This window comes from Lepidochelys kempii, chromosome 22, assembly GCF_965140285.1.
Source record: "Lepidochelys kempii isolate rLepKem1 chromosome 22, rLepKem1.hap1, whole genome shotgun sequence".
NCBI lineage: Eukaryota > Metazoa > Chordata > Testudines > Cheloniidae > Lepidochelys > Lepidochelys kempii.
The window spans coordinates 19493041-19513889 of NC_136401.1; the positions used below are offsets into that span (position 1 = coordinate 19493041).

At 42.7% G+C, this 20849-nt stretch overlaps 2 protein-coding genes across 7 annotated transcripts in view; one reads left to right on the forward strand and one right to left on the reverse strand.

Moving 5' to 3' along the window:
- The first annotated feature begins 1578 nt into the window (after nucleotides 1–1578).
- On the forward strand, nucleotides 1579–2271 carry CLDN25 (claudin 25). Its single transcript, XM_073320872.2, has one exon. It carries the CDS (start codon nucleotides 1579–1581, stop codon nucleotides 2269–2271), a length of 693 nt encoding a protein of 230 aa, XP_073176973.2.
- Nucleotides 2272–6567: 4296 nt separating this feature from the next.
- The window catches only part of USP28 (ubiquitin specific peptidase 28), a 42162-nt gene continuing 27880 nt past the window's right edge, over nucleotides 6568–20849 (reverse strand). For 3 of the 6 annotated variants that reach the window (XM_073320520.2, XM_073320519.2, XM_073320523.2), the window contains 10 exons: nucleotides 19272–19478; nucleotides 17711–17850; nucleotides 17334–17519; nucleotides 15818–15913; nucleotides 13527–13705; nucleotides 13356–13434; nucleotides 12643–12722; nucleotides 11168–11291; nucleotides 9915–10113; nucleotides 6568–7825 (listed from right to left, as the gene is read on the reverse strand). In XM_073320520.2, the coding sequence (XP_073176621.1) occupies nucleotides 7650–7825; nucleotides 9915–10113; nucleotides 11168–11291; nucleotides 12643–12722; nucleotides 13356–13434; nucleotides 13527–13705; nucleotides 15818–15913; nucleotides 17334–17519; nucleotides 17711–17850; nucleotides 19272–19478 (1466 nt within the window). In that variant the 3' untranslated portion in view covers nucleotides 6568–7649. The remainder of the gene's footprint in view (nucleotides 7826–9914; nucleotides 10114–11167; nucleotides 11292–12642; nucleotides 12723–13355; nucleotides 13435–13526; nucleotides 13706–15817; nucleotides 15914–17333; nucleotides 17520–17710; nucleotides 17851–19271; nucleotides 19479–20849) is intronic. The other 3 variants (XM_073320525.2, XM_073320522.2, XM_073320521.2) reach the window with 2 other exon arrangements.

Here is a 20849-nt window from a genome sequence, read left to right on the forward strand (position 1 = left end):
CCGGCAGTCTTTCCAACTCCCACCTTGAGCAAACAGGTCGCGTTTCCCCTCGGCATGCCAAGCGAGCCCTGGGAGATGCAGATGACGGGATTTCTCATAAAGGCCTGCCCACAATTGATTTCTCACTGTGGCATGCCAAGCTCCTTTGATATTTATTTAATGATTGAATAATGGCCAACACTTTAAAAAGCCTCAGAGAATGGGATAGAGAGTCACTCATCAGGCTGGAGTCATTAACGGGGGGAGAGGAGGTGTTTGGCTCAAGTATTCCACATCTCTAGTTGTTCAAGGGTTCTTCTCAACACCCCATCCCAGTTGTTCTTGGAGCTGCCATTTGTTCAGAGGTACTTTCTCTGCCAAGCCTCTCACTGCAGGGTTTCTGAGGCCTGGTGGGGGTGGGGTAGTCAGTCTTTTGCTTAACCCTCTTGCGTAAGGAGTGGTGGCCAGAACTCAATGGGACTGGTTGCCTGTTGTAGTTAGGTTGACTTTAGCGCACTGACACAGCCTGCACAGAGAGCCAGACCCTCCTCTCCCCACCAAACCTTTTTTTAGGGACAACTTCTCTCAGATGTGTTGCCTGAGAACAATCTAACTGCACCAGTTCCATTCTTCCTTTCTGCCTTGCCGTCCTGCTCTCCACTAGCACAGACCCCCTAATTCCTCTGCCTCCTCTTCTCCCTCTTCCCCTTCCCACACCTGCTCTCCCAGTTCTCTGTCCCGCTTCTTTCTTTACTCTGTTTCCCTCTCTCCTCCTTTTCCTCAATGGTAAAATGCACTTGGGTGGCTCACACCACCTGCCCTCAGACCTGGCTTCTGGAGCTGATTCATGGCAGGATCAGCTAGATAGTAGTCCGGGTACAAAAATCAACAGAGGGCCTTTTAAGTACTGCTTATAGCACTGGCTTTAACCTTAAAAAGCCTGGCCAGCCATGCCAGATGACCACCAAGTGAGGAGCACTAAATGATTGGAGATGCTTGACGACAAGGCACAAGACCAGACTTGATCCAAGTACTGCAACGTCCATCTCTCAGTAGCACTGTGGACACCCACTTGCATGTTGGAATCTCAGCGGCAATTAACAGGAGACCCTCCCAGCCTGTTGGCAGCAGCTGAATCTGCCTCAAAGTGCTGAGCTGGGCTGGGCTATGTTAGTGCGTTTTGGTTGGGACCCACACTGCAGTAGTTGCAGGGTCCCACAGCGGCTGTTTTCATGTATGCTTACGTATTGTGGTGGTGGTTGATCATTTGATGCCCTATTGCACAGCACTGAATTGGCTGGATTGCTGGAAGGCACTCCTGCCAGAATTTTTTTTTTTTAATCCAGTAAAACCAACAAAACATGAAAATAATTGTGGTCACACCCAGGAATTAGTGGTATAAGCTTGAATTTCCCCCACGCTACTCCTCTGAAAGCTAGAAACAAATAATAGCTCTCAGTCAACAGCCCGTCAACTGAAAGAGCATATTCATGGAAACCAACTCTGAAGCATAGCTTCAAAAGAGTTAATACCAAAAGCTTCTGCTCAAACACCCAAATTCATCTTGACCGGCACACAGCTCACACACACAGCATCAGCATGGCTTGGAGCTGTAACATGAAGGTTCACCTGGGAGGAATATTTCTCTCATTCTTTGGGTGGGTCTCATCCTGTGTTGTGACTTTTGTGCCACTCTGGAAGAATCGCAACCTGGACTTGAATGAAATGGAGATCTGGACCATGGGGCTTTGGCAAGTCTGCGTAACGCAAGAGGAAGGTATTATGGAATGTAAAAGCTATGAGTCTTTCTTGGCTCTGCCATTGGACCTCAGGGTGTCCAGAATTTTGATGTTCCTCTCTAATGGATTGGGACTTCTTGGATTCTTGATCTCCAGTTGTGGGCTGGACTGTTGCAAGGCCTGGGAAGCAAAAACAGCTCTAAAGAAACAACTGGCGCTTTGCGGAGGAGTGATTTTTGGCATCTCAGGAATTATGACCCTCATTCCAGTTTCCTGGGTCGCCTATAACACCGTAAATGAATTCTGGGATGAAACAGTCCCAGAAATTGTACCTAGATGGGAATTCGGGGAAGCAATGTTCCTGGGCTGGTTTGCTGGATTTTTCCTTGTAGTAGGCGGGCTGCTCATCGTCTGCTCAGCCTGTTTGAAAGGGACAGAAACGCCAACAATGCCTTTAGCAGCTTACCGCGGACCAACACAGGTGCAAGCTCCATTAGCAATGCAACACTGCGGCCAACATTCACACCCCAAAAACGCTGACCTGGTAATCTAAGACTTCCAGCACAGAGTTCTGTACTGCTCCCTAGCTTTTCAGGTTTTGAGACAGTTCCCATAATGATTTACAGGATGCTTAGCTCCTTTTTTGTCCATAAGAAATTATTGAGTCTTGCTATTTGTTTTGTCTTTCTGTGTGTTTGTAAGTTTTAAAGAGCAACAGCTTTTTCTGAGACACCTGCAAACTGAACCTAGCACTATAAAATCAAAGAGGTGAACACAGAAAACTAAACAGCACTTCATATTTCTAGCAATGCAGCATGTTATTGATTATACTATTTGAGCATCTTTGGAAATTTCTGATAGGAAAGTAACATCTGTACACAATTCTGAAGGTTATCGCTCCTTAACTGTCCATTGTAGGGAGACAAGGTGGGTGAGGAAATATCTATCTGTCTATACACAGGGATGAATTCCACCACATCAATTATTCAATTTGATGGCAACACGTTTCTGTGCTCTCAAAAAGTAACTGCATCTTGAACAGCATAAGAGGAGAAGATGGGGATGCAGGATTTTATCTATGAAAAGCAACACTGTACTATTTTTGTTCATCTAGCGAAATTTTCTGATAGAAAGCCAGTTTATACAAAAAATGCATTTTCTACATCTATGAAAGGTGCAAAATCAGTGGCAGTATCTCACCCATATATCTACTAGTCAGTGAAATCATAAAAATATCAGGCCCACAGTTAGAATGCTATCCAATTTAATTCTTTTTTTAGATCACTTGTGTATAACAATTAGAATGTAACTGTTCCTCTAAGGATCTCCTAAATTTTAACTTGGCTACCCAAAAAAAAAAAAAAAAGAAAAAAAAAAAAAGCTTGTATGCACTTACTATTACTACTACTAAGAGTTACACATAAGAAACCTGTTAAATATTCATTTTAGCCTGATCAGGAGTAAATCTGATGCTACAGTACTATTTAACAACTCTGTTTGGTTATTTTTAAAACCTTTGCTTACAATGTCTGTGACAATGAGATTGAAGCAAGGAAGCCCCCATCCAAAACCAGAATTCTTTTGAGCATCAAAGAAGTTCACTTTTGGTTTAAAAAGTTTGGTTTTGCAATTTGCTCTTCGTTCCAGCAGGGATACCAATATGCAGAGAGCAAGGTTATGGGCAGAGATTTTCCTAGCTTGGCTGAACCCAGGACATTTTAGAAACTTAGCAGACAGGCCAAAAAATGACCTTTAGGGAGCCCGAGCTCCCTCGGCCTTTCAAATCTCCCAATCACTACTTGAAATGATGCACATATTTCTTTCATGAATGGGAACTTCGCTTGCATGTCTCACTCAGGATGTGGTCTCACAGCCTGATCCAAGTCAACAGAAGGTCTCCCCATTTGCTCAGATAGGTTTGGATCAGGTCTCAAGTGTGTACAGATTAGAACCTTAAAACTCACGTTAAACAGAACTGAAAGGAACCCACCGAAAATTCGGAACAACATTCTCCTTCAGCCAACTCTGCTGCTCCCCATTGTCCGCTAAATTCGCATGAAAAAATTATTGGTGCTGCTGCTGCTGACTTCGCCTCCCCCTTTCCCTCCTGTTGCCCCACACCAAGTCAAAATCCTGTATTTGTGGCAACACCGCTGGCTGGTGTGGAAATTAGTCGATGACAGACAGTTTAGGAACTGTACAGAGCAGTAGCCAAGAGTCCTCTTTCTGTAACAAGGATCAAGAGATGCAAAACGCAGGGGCCAGGAGGGCAACATTCTTGGCTGGTGGAATGTGCTTTTCAAAGATTTATACAAACTGTTCGCTGCTTTCCAGAGGCCTGACAAACCGCCAAAGGCAAAAGAGACTCTCAGGTGTTGGCTGTTACTGTCATCCGCACCCTTGAGAAATCAACATAGGGAGTGAGGGGGGAGAGAAGAGAATTGTGGTGACAGCCCAGATTTTTTAGCTTCAGTGGGCTCCCTTTATGTGTTTGTTATGTGTTTAAGGCCTGATCCAGTGTCAATGGAAGGATTTCCGTGTGATTCACTGGGCACTGGATTGGGCTCTTCAAGCAGATTAGGTTACAGTAAACAAGTTCTTTAATTTCCTAATATTTGTTTTTTGCAGTGTGTGGGGTTGGAGGTCTGTTGTTCTTTTATTTTCGGTAGTAGTTTAATGGGACAGGGAAATATACCCATGACTGTACGAACAGCAGCACTCTGTGCATATTAGGACTGGGGGGGGGGGTACGACTGGTATGGTTCTTACACAGAGAGGTCTTTAAAATTACACACCTTCTACTAAACTCTCAACATAGCACAGTGGATATGAGGGAGTCTAGAAGGGTGGTGAACAGCAAATATTGTTACCAGGGTCATGGAGTAAAGACTTGATGAGAAATTACCTATATGGCAAAAGAGATAGGCACTTTGGGGACAGGGAAGACAAAGAGTTAAGGATGTCTCAGAACCCCATGCCCTTTCCCCAACAAGCCAAACTTGAAACTACCAAAAACGGAGGTCTCCTGAATGTTTTAGTACTAGATGATAACAGAGAGTAGCCAAGAAACAAGAGAATCACCACCATCCCACCTTGCAAAAGCAAGCCATTTAAGACAATATGAAACACAAATAAGGCCATAAAGTTGAAATATCAAAGGCCCTTGGCTCCACATCACCCCTTAAAAAGGTAACGGCATGTGACTATCTCTGTACAGTGGTAGGGTGGTTTCTTTAAGAGTGTTTTCAGTTTTGATTCTATGTTAACTGGGGAAAAAGAGGGTGAACCCCAACTCCAAAGTTAAATAACCAGGTGAGGGTGAAACAGGCAAAGTGAGTCATCCTGTCATTGACAACTAATCCTCACCTGTTTGCATTCAAACAGAACTCCACTAATTATTACTATTTTGCACTCTTAACCCAGCCCTATAAATGTCTATCTTCAATTTTCCCATCGAGTCCCCCATCTGGGAAGTATTTTATTTTAATTTTTACAGCTGTGTTTTGAACTGTTGGAATAAATCTGTGCTTTGCTAGGGAAATGCTAACAGAAGCTTAACTATAAAAAGGGTAATGGTTCTGCTATAATGCAGATTTATGTGAGCCACTGAATATGAAACTCAAACATCTCAGTCCCAAATGAACAAACTGTTTGGCTGCAGAAGCTTACAGTGCTTCTCCCTCCTCTTTGCTAATTTAATCCAACTGAATTACTCACTGTGGTGTGTTAGAAATGGCTGTTTCCTGAAGGCATTGTGCATAGAGAGAGCCTCCTGCAGAATGACTTGAAATAGAAAGGGGTTCAAAGTGGGGCTCTCTAAAGGAATTTCTCTTGGGTGGCCTGTCCTAACAAGGAGACTTCAAAAGAAACCAGTTAGCATCAATAAGCAACCTGTGTGCCAAAGTCTCTGAATTATGTACAGTGGAGGACAGGCGGGTGAAAGAGCCTTAGGTGACGCAGTATTCAAGGTGGGTGAACTTCACCCAGAAGTAAGATACAAAAAACTTCTCTACTAATGGCTCCATTTGTCTAGACCTCAATTCTTGCCAGATGGGCTGATGTAGGTCAGGACAAAGAGTACAACCACCAGGAAGGACTCAAGAAATCTGTCTCCTATTGAAAAGCTAATCCAGAGCAAAAGGGAATGTGCAACTACACTTAGACTATTTATCTTGAAGTAAAAAAAAAAAACCTGGACACAAAACAAGTCAGGGGAAAAACTCAAAGCTACAGTTCAAAGCTACTCAAAAACTACAGCTAGCTCCACCCTTATTTAACTTACATTTAAGAGAACGCAAGATTCTCTGATCCACTAAAGATTCAGCTACACTGTAACTTATCTTTTTTAACACATTAAACAAGATTGAAAACTGTAGTGCAGACAAACAACAAATGTTTATGCTAGTTGTTTTTAAACTCTAGGTTTGTTGCTAGCTATTTTTAACCCTAGGATAGAATATGACTTGTATCATATTTTTTTTCTTTACCTACACTACAATTTACAGCATGTTAATATGCGATTACAAACTACAGTGTTGCCAACTCTTTAATGATCGATTTGTTAAATGTTGATCAATGATGGGTTGAAACAACAGTACCACCTTTGGCTAACAATAGAAACTGTACACACACACATCTCTCTGCCACTAGGTGTCATTCTTTTTTCATCAAGGAACTAGCACAGGTTTGGTAGGTCAGCCTCAAAGCTTTCTTGAAGTTCCGATCTTTGTAATTTAAGAAAGTTTAAAATGATCTTGTGGGCCAATGTTCGCATTTCTTCTGTTCATTCCAAGACACAGAAGTGTTTTAAAACTTGACAGCAAAGGAAAATAAAACAGAGAGGGAGCTATTTCACTCTAAAATAAAACAAATGTTTTTATTGCACATTTATAAAACCTGCAGTCCTATCAAATAGGAATTCTCTTCCCCATTTATTCAGAACATTTTGGTTTAAACAATTTTGTCTATTCAAATAAAACACAGACTGCCCTTAAAAAGTGTCCAACTGTGGTTCTCCCCCTCACTCCCCAGTACATTTTTACAAAAAAATACAAATATACACGCTTTTACTCTAACCTTAAGTGTCCAATGCTCAATTTTCTCATCAATAACCTTAGTGGAGGAGGAAATATTTTCAGATCCGAGAAGGGAATTCCCTTTAGGGATTTTGTTTTCTTTAACCAGTTACTGATCATTAGCACAGTGATATTGTATACAAGTCAATCTTTAAAATTAGGTTCCATCATAGGACGCTGTCATTATTTGCTTTTGTCTGTCTCACAAGAAGAGCCCTGCATATTTGTTTGGCAGTTAAAAAGACAAGAGACAACTTAACTTCCTGTTTGACTTCACTCAGCTAATATATGCAGCTGCACGCATGACTGCCTGCCTGTCTTACACACAGCGTTCCATCAATCCTCGCTGTCTCTCAGTCTCCCGACTCAGACTCCTGCCAGCAGTACTTTGCCAAGATCTGGATTTATAAGCTCTTTCAGCTAAGAATTTAGAAAGGTGTGGATGTGTTTGCTGGAACCAAGGTAATAAGTGTCACTGATTTGTCAATAAACCATTCTCTTGTGCAGCTGTTGTCACTGTCCCAAGTATCTGAGGGACATTTTTTGAAAGTAGCAAGAAATAGAGAGACAATGCATTTTTTATTGTTGTGGAGATGAGAAACAGCTGTTACTGCCAGCCATATATTGTGCTAGTGGTTCCTGCCCTTCGCATTGTCATTGACAATTGTATCTTAAAAGTTCAATACCATTTTTCATTCCTTTGTATCGACACCAAGAGCATGGTTTACATCTGGATATGAATCGTCTTTATCTACCTATTCTCCTCCCTCTCCCATTCAAATGCTGTCCGACAGCAGGATACTACACCGATAGATGGGTTCCTATGTACCGCATCTAGGGCTGGAAAGTTGGAAGTTTATTTGACAGTCACAGGTGCGGCCCCATGAATGGACTCCATCACGGCTGCGAAGCGGCTGCAGAGGTCATAGGGGGAGTTGGGCCGGATCTTCGGGGGTTCTTTTAGAATGATGACCTCTGCAGAGCAGTCCAGGAGCCTGGGGAGCAGTTCGCCCAGCTTCATTTGCAGGTTGGCTGTGGAGGAGGATGAAAGAGTCAAATGCACTGGAACAGGCAGTTACAAAAAAAGGCCAATCGCAGCAGGTTTTAGCGTTGTAAGGAAAAACAGTTGCTTGCTTTTTAGACAATTATCTACCATAGCCAAAAAACTGCTCACCTCGAGCATACAGAGATGAGTATTGTTTTACGGAGAAGAGATCGTGTCATCCTAGACCAGACCTCTGGTCTATTTAAATCCTGTATCTTGTCTCTACCAGTAACCAATATTGTATGGTTGATGGTGGAGGGGTGGTGACACACCAAACTCCTCCCCTCCCTCCCCCTGACCTCCCCACACACACGTACACTATATCACAACCTAGCTGCTTGGCAAACCAGTGATGTGAAGTTAGTAGGAATACAATTGGAGTGTGTTACCAGTGCCAGGCTTTCCTCAATCCAGGCCACTTTACATGGTCGTCCCAAACCTAATTCTCTAACCTTGCAATCTCAGATTTATGCACTATATCTAGTATAGGCCAGGCATTATTCAGTCCTTCATGAATGACTACCCTCCCAGTGCTGACCCAGCAAACTCCAACAACAGACAACGAGTCAAATTTGTAACCATCCAACAATGCAAAACCAAAAGCAGACACCCTCTTCCCTGAGAGTGATGGGAATGTAGCCCCAACAGAAGAACAAGCAGAACAGGGCACAGTCCTCTAATTGATGATGCTGCAAAAATTAACCGGAACTGCCAATTACTGTACAAAAAATTCTGACCTCACTGTCCAGTCAATGGGGGAATGGAAACATTTCTCCTGTGGGAGGACTCTTCCTGTCACATCAGGTGTTAGCAGAAACTCCATGCCTATTTCAGCACTTGGCAGGCCAGCTCTCTAGTCGGTAATTAATTTGAGGAGTTCAAGACTTTCCAGATGAATGTGCTTAAAATCATTACCACAACACCCTTTTCTTCTTCTGACAGATTAAAAATCAACTGACTTAACCTAATCTACAAGCAATTTTACATGCAACATGAACAGGCTGGGGACAACAGACTTGGCCCATGCAACACAAAGAGAGATGGAAACGGCTGAGTTCTGCTCCTTTCAAATCTCAAGTTTCACTGTTTGGGATTCCATTACATGGAGGAGTTAATAAGAAAGCCAAATTTGGGGAAGTCAAACTGTTAGCAAATTTCTCCAGCTTTCTACTTTGCAGCAGCATTTTGAGAACAATCCTCCATATTTTTACCTCACTTTCCTGTAGCAAGTTTACCCTCTGCTGGTTAAAATGAGCAGTGTTAAGAGTCTCAACGCTGTTCTCTTACCCAGCCTAAGAGGAGTCATGGCAGTTTAACTTCAGCACATGAAAGGAAATGCAGAACAAACGCAGTTATCCCAAACTGAAATTCAGACCCAGAATGACCAGCATCTCCTCACTACACTCTGGATCTAATGGGCAATTCGTTGCAAAGCCTCTTCAAAGCTTGACACAGCTTCCCCCATCCCTTCCTCAAACCTGTTGGATACTGTACATGCATTTGTAGTTATGAAGCTGTACACAGCTAGAAAAAGTTCCTGTCAGTGTGTCTCATTTCTAGCATGAAGTCAGACTGCATCACATACCAACTACATGATTAGAAGCACAAATGCACCCAGTCAGTTTAGAATCTTTTCTCTCTCATCTTACAGGTGAGCATTCATATAGAAAGCAACAAAATCTGCTAATGTTAGTGTATCAGTGAAATCACACTGGCTGAAATGCAGGTTAAAGTGCTGATCACAAAGGACAGATGAGACCAAGGTACCTATTTCACATATTTTAAAATCATTCACTTCTTATATTTCAATGGCCAGGGATCTATTTTCTGTAGCTGTAGGACAAACAACAATCAAATTGTCCCATTAACACATTTCACTCTAAATATGAGCACGTTTTCGGGCATAAGTCCAGTCACAAATGCCTAGATACGCTACATATATATGGCAAATCCTAAGAATGCTAGGAAGGATTTTAAATAGGCAATAAAGCCCCTTTCTAGTTTAGACCTATGGAACATCCTGACCACTCAGAACATAGGATTTTAAGGGAAGCAAGCAAGTCAGCAATTCCCTACCATCCATGTCTTCTTGTCCCAGATAAGAGCACCAGCGGTTCCTCATGACCTCAATGGCATCCAGGTCATCCTTGGAGATGTCGTTATTGATAATGAGGTGCATACAGGGGATGATCAGCTCATTCAGGATGTTAATACCCTCCAACACATCCGCCTCCGTATTGCTTACAAACAAAGCCGCTGCCATTTCATTCAGCTTCTGTGGGAGAATCAGGGGTCACAGACATTTGAAAAAGCCCTGACTTCAAAGCATGAACAGGCTCCTAGGAAAGGTGCACACGACCCACGCCTCTTCTACCTGATGGGTATGTATGGAACACACACAGATTAATGAGAGCTGCATGTGTGCACCAAGAGAACGTAACCCTTAGAACAGTGGTCCCCACATTTTTGTGGTCACCCCCCGACTTGAGCCGCGGCTGGAAGAGGGGCCGGGGCCATGGTTGGGAGTGGAGCCGCAGCCGAGATCAAGGGCACAGCTAGGGCCACGGAGCCACAGAAATAGCTGCAGCTGGGGGTGGGGCTGGGTGGCGCTCCCTCCCCACTCCTTGTGGGACTGGCCCAGACCCCGCCACACCCTCCCTTCCCCCGAATGTGGGCACACCCTACAGTTTGGGGACCATCGCTTTAGAAGGATTAGATCAGAGAGAACATATTGCTCCAGAATTAGCTCTAAAGTATACAAATAATTTTGGCTTTGAGAGGCTACGATTCAGATCCAGAAACACCAAATGGATTTCCTGAAATCCAAACTCACTTCAGTGAATTCTGCTTCCTAGATTTTCATATTAGTGCTGGCACTTGGGAAGGGGTAGATGCCATAATAATAGGTGCCTTAGATATGATTATGCTGGCCTCAGCAGCCAAAATAAAGCAGGAACTAAAAATAAGTCTCAGTCTGCTGTTACTTATTCCTTCCCAAGGAAAGCCACATCACCTAGTGCCCAGCAAAACACTTTGACTGGTTACAAAGGAGGAGGTGATGCTGGCTCCCCACAGGGAGGGAAGAGTAGATACTGCTCTTTGTGAAAAGCAAATGGCTGGCATCCACCCCCTCTCTGAAAAACTGTTTTAATGACAAGCTCTACTACAAGGAGGTGCATGATACATTTGTCTCTTTGGGCAACCTGGAGTGAAGAGAGAATGTTCAGATGTGAACTGAAATCACTGAACTAGAAGGATTGAGTATTTAAGGCTAACCAGTCTACCACTGAGATTGTTCACTTTCAATTTAAGACTCAAAAGATACAAACCAAGAGGCATTTTCTTCTGTACAAAGCGATCAGTGATTCATCCACCCCTCTGTTGGGTCCTTTCATCAGCAGGGTGGTGTTACTTTGGTAGGCATACACCAGGTAGGTCAGTGCTTCCTGGTATCTTGGAGGAGGAGAAGGGTGGTAGTAGTCCAACACACCAGTTGTCACACATTCCAAAAGCTCCAGTTTAGCTGTCCACCCAGGCCAGATTCCCCACTTCCTCCCCAACAGAGACAAACACTTCACCTTCATTAACAGTGTTATTTTCTCCCTTCTCTCTTTTTCATTCATCAAACCTCTCAAGCACAGCCCCCATACTAGGCAGGTTTGCATTCCGTATGCCTCAGGGACACTTTGGCACTCTGGTTTCAACCGCAACATTTAGACTCTGGTCTAGATTTCCCCTGGTTTCAATGGGAACTTGGAGATGAAAGGCACTATTAGATGTTTGGAGAACAGTATTTTTTTTTTCGAGACTCCAGGGTTATATTTAGAGCTGGTCGAAAAAATCTGATGAAACACGTTTTCATTAGAACTTGCCAGTTCATCTAATTCTAAACGTTTTGTGAGACTGTTCAATTTCAACCAAGCTCCGATGGAGAACTCTCTGACCTGCTTGATTTCCTGCCAGCTTACCCACCTGCTGGACTGCCTCGGAGTCAGGGACCCCAGGGTTTTCATGACTCCAGCAGCCGGCCAATCAAGCTCTCCCAAAGCTAGAGCTTGGGATAGCTCCGTGGTTTGAGCATTGGCCTGCTACACCCAGCGTTGTGAGTTCAATCCTTGAGGGGACCATTTAGGGATCTGGGGCAAAAAAAAAAAATTGGGGATTGGTCCTGCTTTGAGCAGGGGGCTGGACTAGATGACCTCCTGAGGTCCCTTCCAACCCTGATATTCTATGAATTCCAAAACTTTGAGTTTACATTCCAAATTGGTACAAACCAAATTCTGAAATACCAAAATCCTCCGTGAAAGGGAATTATCTTTCTCCATTCAGATGTCTATATGGTATACTGGTTGCAGTATGGGGGGAAAAAAGCCCAGCTTTTCAGGTCAAAGTTCCAGGGACCTCTGTCTCTACATAGGAATCAAATTGTAATGAGAGTTTCATTTTCACCCAGCTTTCCCAAGAGCCAAGCAGTAATGGCAGTTAGTGCACTAAGTCCTCTCCAAGGACCAGAATGTAAAGTTCTGCTCATGGAAAACAAGCTGGGAACCGTGTAAGAGGCCATATCACAAAACCACCTATTAACTCAGCACAATAGTTACACTCTGGCTCAAGGTCAGCTCTGAGCCTGTACTGCAAGGAGTATCAGCAGGTCAGGAATAAAGTACCTTGGGAAAAGCACAAGGGGCCCCAAATGGCGATACTTAGGGGTGCTGCATGTGCAAGGGTACTAGCAGAGAAGCAGGCACTTTTAGGTATAAGTTACCCCATAGCTTCATCCAAAATATAATTAAATTAAACCTACTTCCTATTCTGGTAGAGTTCCAACCCTGTCAGCAGGTAAACAGACACCTTGCGAAATAAACTGTAGTCTTCATGCCATTTCTGTTTAGGGTAACAGGAAATATTACAGGTTAGTCAATAACATGCTTTCATGTACCTGTGTGTCTGGGACAAGTCCCCCAACCCCAGCAAAACCTGGTATGTTAGCTCATTTAGCCTCTGGCACGGAGTGCTCTTACAGGGACATGAATTCACTCAAGCTCAGGGCAAGTTCCCAACATCCCCTTTGCCTCCCCAAACAGCTCAAGAACACATTCACCAAGACAGATGAGTCTCTGGCAGTGTTTAACTCCACACAGAGCACCAAATGAGTCCTCTAGAACAAGTGTGAAAACACAAACAGCTGATGCTCTGTTGGGGGGTGCGGGGGAAGAGGTTAGCCTCATGGCTCCCATTCTGATTATATAGACTGACTGTTCCAGGAGCAAGTTAAAGATCCCACTGTACCTTTCAAAAAAGGATAGGGCTCAACTGAAACCGCTGTGTCCTGGTCAGCACTCCTTGGGAAACAGCTCCTAATGCTTCTGACTATATAACTGTTACCAACGGGTATGGAATAGTTGCTGTGTTTGTTTGCACAGTCAGTGCGCTGCCACTATCTTGCTCACTGCTTTGGGACACCTCCAGCACTAAGGCATTAGAGAAAAGGATAAGGAAAAAGTTCTAGTCCCTTACCTTATACTCCTCCATATTCACATCATCAGGGCCAATCTCCTTCAGCTTAGCTCGTGCTACTTGCATAATGCTAATTGACCTGCTCAGTGCAACAGACAGAGACATTAGAGAATGGCGAAGCTACGGAATCCCAAATAAGAAAGTCATGATATTGGATCCCCTGGCACAAACCTTTCATCATAGCTGAGGTTTCTATCTGCAAACTGCTCCAGGAGGGTCCGCTCCACTACCTGCTTGGGAGCATTGTTCTGCAAGAAGTAGACGAGCACGTGTTGCAGCCGGGGGTCATTGTGAGGAGCTGGGGTCTCTTTGGCCAGCAGATACAGTCTGGAGTACTCTTCATGGAATGCCTATCAAAGTCAAGCAAATGCTAAATGACTATTCTTTATTATTGCTCCACACTGAATTTGAAACCTGCAGTGGGAAGGTTGATAAGGCTGTAACTGTCCTGTAACTTAGCAGGATTCGGTGCAGAGATGTCTAACTTACATTAGCTGGCAATTGCCTAGGGTATCTTCAATTAGGCACACAGTTCCTACAGTTCTAGCCCAGAAGGGACCATTAGATCATCTAGTGTAACCTCCTGTATGTGATATATATTATATATCCTCCAGATAACCCTATGCTGAGCCCAATAACTTCAGTTAAACTACAAGAGACTACACTGTTGTGTGCTACAGGCAGAGAACAGGAGAAACCGAGGTGCCACCAATGAACAAGGCCCCTCTGATGGCAGGGAACTGAGTAGGTGAGATAGGCTCAGGTGATCCCAGCAGGCAAACCATACCCCACAACGCAACAAAAAGCGAAACATCCCCAAAAGGTGCCTGCCAGGCTGGCTGGGGTCAGAAATGAATTTTTCCCCCAAATAGGTGATCACTATGACCCTGGGCATGTGAGCAAGACACACTAGCCAGGCTTCTTCAAGGATTTTCTATACCAAGTCAGAGCACAGTTCCACCCAACTGATATACCATCTCCACTATATAAAGATGGATGAATCATATCAATCTATGTCTTAAACAAAAACATCACCTTTAAAAAGAGAACCCAAGGGAGGTAGGCACTGGCTCCACTGACTTTCAATGGAGTTGGGTGCCTAACTCTCTTAGGCATTTTTGAATATCCCAGTCCAAGTGCTCATTTTAAGGAACCTGTGTTAAAATGTGAGAGGAACAAGAATGCAGCTGGCAAAATGTTACTCTGAGCAATAACACATGATAGACAGTAAACCAAAAGCCCCATCCGATGTTCGTTCTCAATTGCAGTTGCAGAAAGCCACTGGTGTGATTTATGACTACCAGAAGCCAGTAGTCTGCTAGAATGAGTGATTTTTCCTAAGCCCTCTTGTAATTTAACTTTAGTTGTTTGTCTACAATGTCTAGCCCAAACTAGCAATGACTTGCTCTCTGGTCAGGATTATTTACCTTTTTCTAGTCCCTTTTCCCATTGCATAAGCTCAGGAGGACATACTTTACAGAAATTCCTACAGTAAGTGTGTATATTTATGGCCCAAATTTAATTACACACTATATACAGTCTGGTTATGACTAAAATTTAATTTGTATTTTCTGGTGATAATTATATTGAGCACTTATATAGTACCTTCCATCCAAGGGCTCCAAAGTGCTTTTCAGACATAATTAAACTTCACAAGCTCCTGTGAGATATGTATGGTAAGTATCATTTTTGCACTTGGGGAGAGAGAGAAGTGGAGTGATTTGGCCAAGGTCCCACAGCAAGCCATGATCAGAGTTGAGACAAGAACACATGTCTCTTAACTCTCAATCCATTGCTTTAAACAGACTATGACAAATGCATATGCTTAACTTTACTCAAGGGCTGCACTGACTAATGTGACTGTGCGTAAGCGTTTGCAGCGTGTGGACTTACACTACCTTCTGAAAGTGCCCACCCACACCTCCCATTTTCATTAGATATAAACACTGTGGGGTTGCTCACTTAAATGGACAACATTAGGTCTACTCTGGTCCAAAATGCAGGCTTGGGAAGGGGGAAACAACAAATTTTCCAAACCTAGGACTACCAGAAATATTTCTATATTATTTGCCTTAGATTCCAACATTTGTGTGTGTGCATGCATGTTTCAAACAAAAACATTCTGTGCAACCTAAACACTGCAATCTTGGGCTCAAGCATGAGACGTGGAAAATCTTTCAGTTCTTGCAGTCTAAGGGGTTATCTGTAACACAAGAAAGGATGCTTATAAAATGTAATGGTTTTAGCCTGACAATCTCTCTTTAGTCCTCTTAGAACAAGTAATGGAGTGGATAAACAGAAAGGTGGAATAGAAAAAAAAATCTTAGCTGAAGAGAAACTGCACAGGAAGAGAGAGAAGTGGCCCACTCACATCTGTAATATGTTGAAATAGCATGCATTTTTCACTGAAGATGTCAGACTTGTGTGTTAAGAGATTTTTAAAAAGGAAAATAAAAGGGTACCTTAACAAGCCCTGCTTCAGACCCATCCCGGTCAAATGTCTGACGGGCTTTAGCAATAGCGAGGATCACACCCTGCATGGCTGGGCTAAGCATCACCTACCACAAGAACAACAAAAAACCCACACACAAAAACAGAGAGGAATAGAAGAAAAGCTGTAGTGATAAAAGAAAAAAAGTACAAAAAAGGTAAAGTTTTAAAGAAAAGTTGTCCAGATCTGAATGGAGATAGGGCAACCCAGAGCTGCCATTTGACTACAAATTTAATTTTATTGTCATTATGTGCAAGTCCATCTCTTGCATGCACTGCCCATGCTGCTACAGATGTTTGAACCCTTCACTGTGCCACCCCAACTACTCCTCCTGCACTCTCTTTCCCCCCAAAATCATCAGTAAGTGAAAACAGAGAGTCTTGCATGGTGTCAAGTATCAGGGGGTAGCCGTGTTAGTCTGTATCCACAAAAACAACAAGGAGTCCGGTGGCACCTTAAAGACTAACAGATTTATTTGCGCATAAGCTTTCGTGGGTAAAAAACCAAGTGGCTTTTTTACCCACAAAAGCTTATGCCCAAATAAATCTGTTAGCCTTTAAGGTGCCACCGGACTCCTTGTTGTTTTTGAAAATACAGAGCACACGAAACATGACTGGGGAGAACCTTGCAAAACTACCATTTAACATGAGAGCAACGCCTGAGGCAAAACATTCCATTGTACTACCATTACAACACAAGTGTATATTTAATGCAATCAGGTCACATCCAGCTCAACAGATGGAGCTATTGCATTGATAAAATCCGTGAGACAAAACATAAATGTTGGTTTACGCAAAGGACAATGCTAAACCCACACCAAACCCTAAAAATGCCCATGTAAACTAACTGTCTGAACAAATTAATTCTCTTGCAGACAGATTTGTGTAGCTGATATGCAATTACAGTCTAGTCTTAGAAAAAAGACTGTGAAAATTTTTTAGGTGTCTGATGTGGTATACTGAGCCTCATAATAGGGCTCTTTCAATTGCCAGAATCAGATAACAGTACCTGTGATTGGAAAAGTTACATGGCATTGACTGTATGACATTGTCAGCTGACAATTATGATGATTATGTGAAAAGTAGAATAAAAGCCATTGACAACTGGGTGAAAAAAAAAAAGTACAAAAGCCACCTTGTGAAGCCAGGCGCCCTAGAAACACCTTAGATATGAGTGACAGGAAGGAAAGGAAGGAGAGGAAGAGGACTTAAAAAAAGTGGGAGCAGATCTATTGAGTAAGAAGATGAGTGTGTGTGTTTTTATAGAGTCACTTTTCTGACAACTTTTCAAATAGTTTTAAAAAGTAAATTACTAAACAATTGGACCCAACCTCTCTGCTTACTACAGAGGGAAAAATATACTTGAACGACACACAGTTTCATGGCAAAACCACTACTCGCCACAAATCTTCAGAAAGCCCCAAAGCAACCCACAACTGCAAAGATTAATGCCAGAAAAATAACTAGCTCCTGCACTGGGCTCTGTACCTCCTCATTATATCCATCTGCGTCAGATCTAACCAGAATCTTCCCCACTCTGGGGATCTCCACTTCAGAGACCTGTGAGCTAGGCTGGGCAGCAGACTCTGTCCCTTTAGCATCTTGTTGCTGTTCTGACTGAACTGTAAGGGCTGTTTCTCTCAGCTGGGCCTTTGTTGGTTCTGCCTCCTTTGGCTGTGGCAGCAGAAAGAGGAGAAAGAGAATAAGAAACACACAAAAAGCTAAAACCAAACAGGAAAGTAGAAAGGAGTTGGGTTAAAGGCAGCAGTGCTACAGAATTATAAGCAAGTGAGAGACAGAGGTCTGTTAACACAGAGATGCAAAAACAGCTGGCTGCTGCAGGGCCCATGTTCCAGAGTTCTCACCTCATACAGAGCAGCCTCTACACCATTCTTCTCATAGGCATCAGCTGTATTTGCAATGGCCTGCGCTGTCTGGTCCTTTGCAATCCTGGCATGTTCGGAGGACAGCGAGCGTATGCTGTGTTCACAGCCTGACAATGGATCTGATTGGAAATTCAGAGAGATGTTAACATTCAATAATGTCACCAGGAAGGCACAAATCCAAATGGAAGAGAGGAAATTGGTAAATAGGATGGCTGCATGGTACTGTACCTTAGTATTTACCAGGCACAGTGACCAATGTCCTGCCCCATTGTTAACCCATGAAACTCCACTTTCTAACCTTGTAATTGGTTGCAGCCTCCTTTGTTATGGAAGAGCCAACTCAATTTTCCTCACACACAACTCAACTCTTGGGTAACATTCCAGAAAAGACAACATTTTAAATGACAGGTCATTCAATGTAAACGCTACTAAGGTGTATCTACACTACAAACAAGCTTCCCAGCTCAGGGAGACAGATTCGGGCTAGTGGGGCTCAAGCTAACACACTAAAAATAGCAGTGCGGATGTTGTGGCTTGGGTGGCAGCTCAGTCTCTCAAGTTTACCTGACCCCCGGGTCTGAGTTTGGGTGGCTAGCGCAATTTTTAGTACACTAGCTCACGCTCCATTAGCATGAATCTGTCTACGTGGGCTAGAAGGTTTGCTCCCGGCTGCAGCATAGAGGTACTCTAAAATACCCGATCAAGCGAAGCACTTCATCACAAAAATAGTCACACTGAAGTCAATGGCACTGCTCGTGTTTAAAGTTAAACACGTGCTTAAATGCTCTGGCAGATTAGGGCCTCAAGTTTTTGTACACAGCTCAACAGACCCTGAGCTCAAGGGTCAGTATCTCACACATTTTGCCGTTCAGAAAACAATTTTGTGGCCTCAGAGGACAGAATTATGGACTACACATGGCAGAAAACCTTAATCATTTGGCAAACTGTGATGCACAACCCCAATTTTACATCGCATTTGATTCTGGAGTTTGAAATTTAATCCCAAGGGAAACAAATTAATTAATTATCTCTCTGCACTTTCAACAAATTCTTCTTTACCTCCTGTCCTAAAACATGAAACGCTGCTGTGTACCATTAAACAGCACGACTGCACTTCAATGGCAATATTATACACAACCACATTTGTGAAGCTCAGCGAGACTCATGCTATAAAAGACTGCTGTAATGGGTGGGGTCTCCCACCCAAGAGGTGAACATGTCAATTTTCTACAATAAACACATAAAATATTAATATAATTAAATCAAACTGAGATTAGATCATTGCCATGCGCTGAATGTAAAACAGGATATGATCACACTTGATGGCATGTCTATAGCTATGCAGATATCAGCACATCGCATGATAGAACATTAGCTTTTTCTGCTGATATGATGGAAATTCAGCAATTGAGCTTAGTTGGTAGCTTTTCCAAGGTGTTCAAAATTGTTATGAAAAGCTCAGATAATGGTGGAATTTATTACAGGGAAGTTATTGTAGAGACATGGAACACGATCGGCAAACACACTGATCTTGTGTTACCTTGTCCTGATTCAGACGTGAAATCCTGAGATTCAGAAGTAGCTGAAGGCTCTATCTGAGGGATCTTGCAGGATTGCTCCTGTTCCCATTCCTCCACCTCCTGTTCAAGCCTCCAGTTGTCCTCTTGTATGTAATTCTGGAGTTCAGGTGGCAGAAGTTCTATTTCTTTCTGAAACTGTCCTGTCTCTGCATCATCATCATCATCATCTGGAGAAAAGCAAGATTTTTAGTTAGCAATGAAACACACAGCAGCAAGATAATACTGCTGCAAACGAGGAATATCTAGAAACATTACAGAAGATTGATCAAATGGTTTGGAAAAATAAAGAAGGAAAAGAATTTTTTTTCCTGGAATTTGAATTCAAGATACTCCATAAATAAGTACAAGAAGATGGTAGGTGGTCAGTTCTTTGGGCAAAGGACCGTGTTTTTGTTCTGTGTTTATACAGAACCTAGTACAATAGTCCATGACTAGTACTCCTCTGCACTACGGTAATACAAACAATAACTAACCATGGAAAGGTACATTTCTGCATGGCGCACCTGGGCTCAGTAAACCCACTCAAAGTAACAATCAGGACTGAGAGAGGGCATAGATGATTTCTCTTTACCAGAGGCTACCATAATGCTACAGATGGGGCTTAAAATGACAATAACTAGAAAACTTGGAGTTCAGCTTAAAACTCTACACTTCCACCACTACATGAAACCCAGGGGTAGGAAACTGCAAGGATTCCAGGTAGTGAGTGATTTTATACAGGTACTGAAATATCTAGGAATAATGAGACACTGGATAATAATGGTATTTCAGCTGTATAGTACCGCTTAAGGGAAGAACATACTTAGGAATATATCTAATACTGAATGATAATGCCCTATCCCAGATTCTTTCTTTTATAAAAATATTTAAAAGCACAAGGATCTTTAAAAGCACTAAATGTCTATTAAGTCTCATTAAAAGCATAGGATGGGTTCATTTTAGAAACTGAAATGTCAGAGCATGAGGAAGACAAACAAGAACTTGTTTCAGCTTCCGCATTCCCATTAACTAGATTCTCCAATGACTATTGCTGCATTGTTTGCTTCTATTATAACAAAATGAGCCATGTATGAAATTATTAGGCTCTTCTAGATGGCCAACAGCTGTACGATGCCACATGTATGATAATGCTTGCAAGTAGCTGCTTATACACTCATGCATTGTAAACACACAATTACAAGGATCAGTTATCATTAGTGATAATTCATCTCAGGCACAGAAGGGACGATACGCTGCATAAACAACATGCACTGGATGTGCTGTGTATATTATGCTACCACTATCTATCAGAAGCCAAACCAAAAAGCAGGGTATAAATGGCCAGGCCAAAGTAGGAAACATTCTGTTTGATCTTATAAATGATTTGCCAACTGCACACACACACACAATGAGAATGCCAGAATACAGGCAAACTGAAATACAAAGACAAATGCAAGACTGGACATTTATATGGATAAGAAGAATAGTTAGTTACAGTTAATGCTAAGAAAAACCCTGAAGCATGAGGTTAAGACAATCTCCAACAATTAGGGATTAGG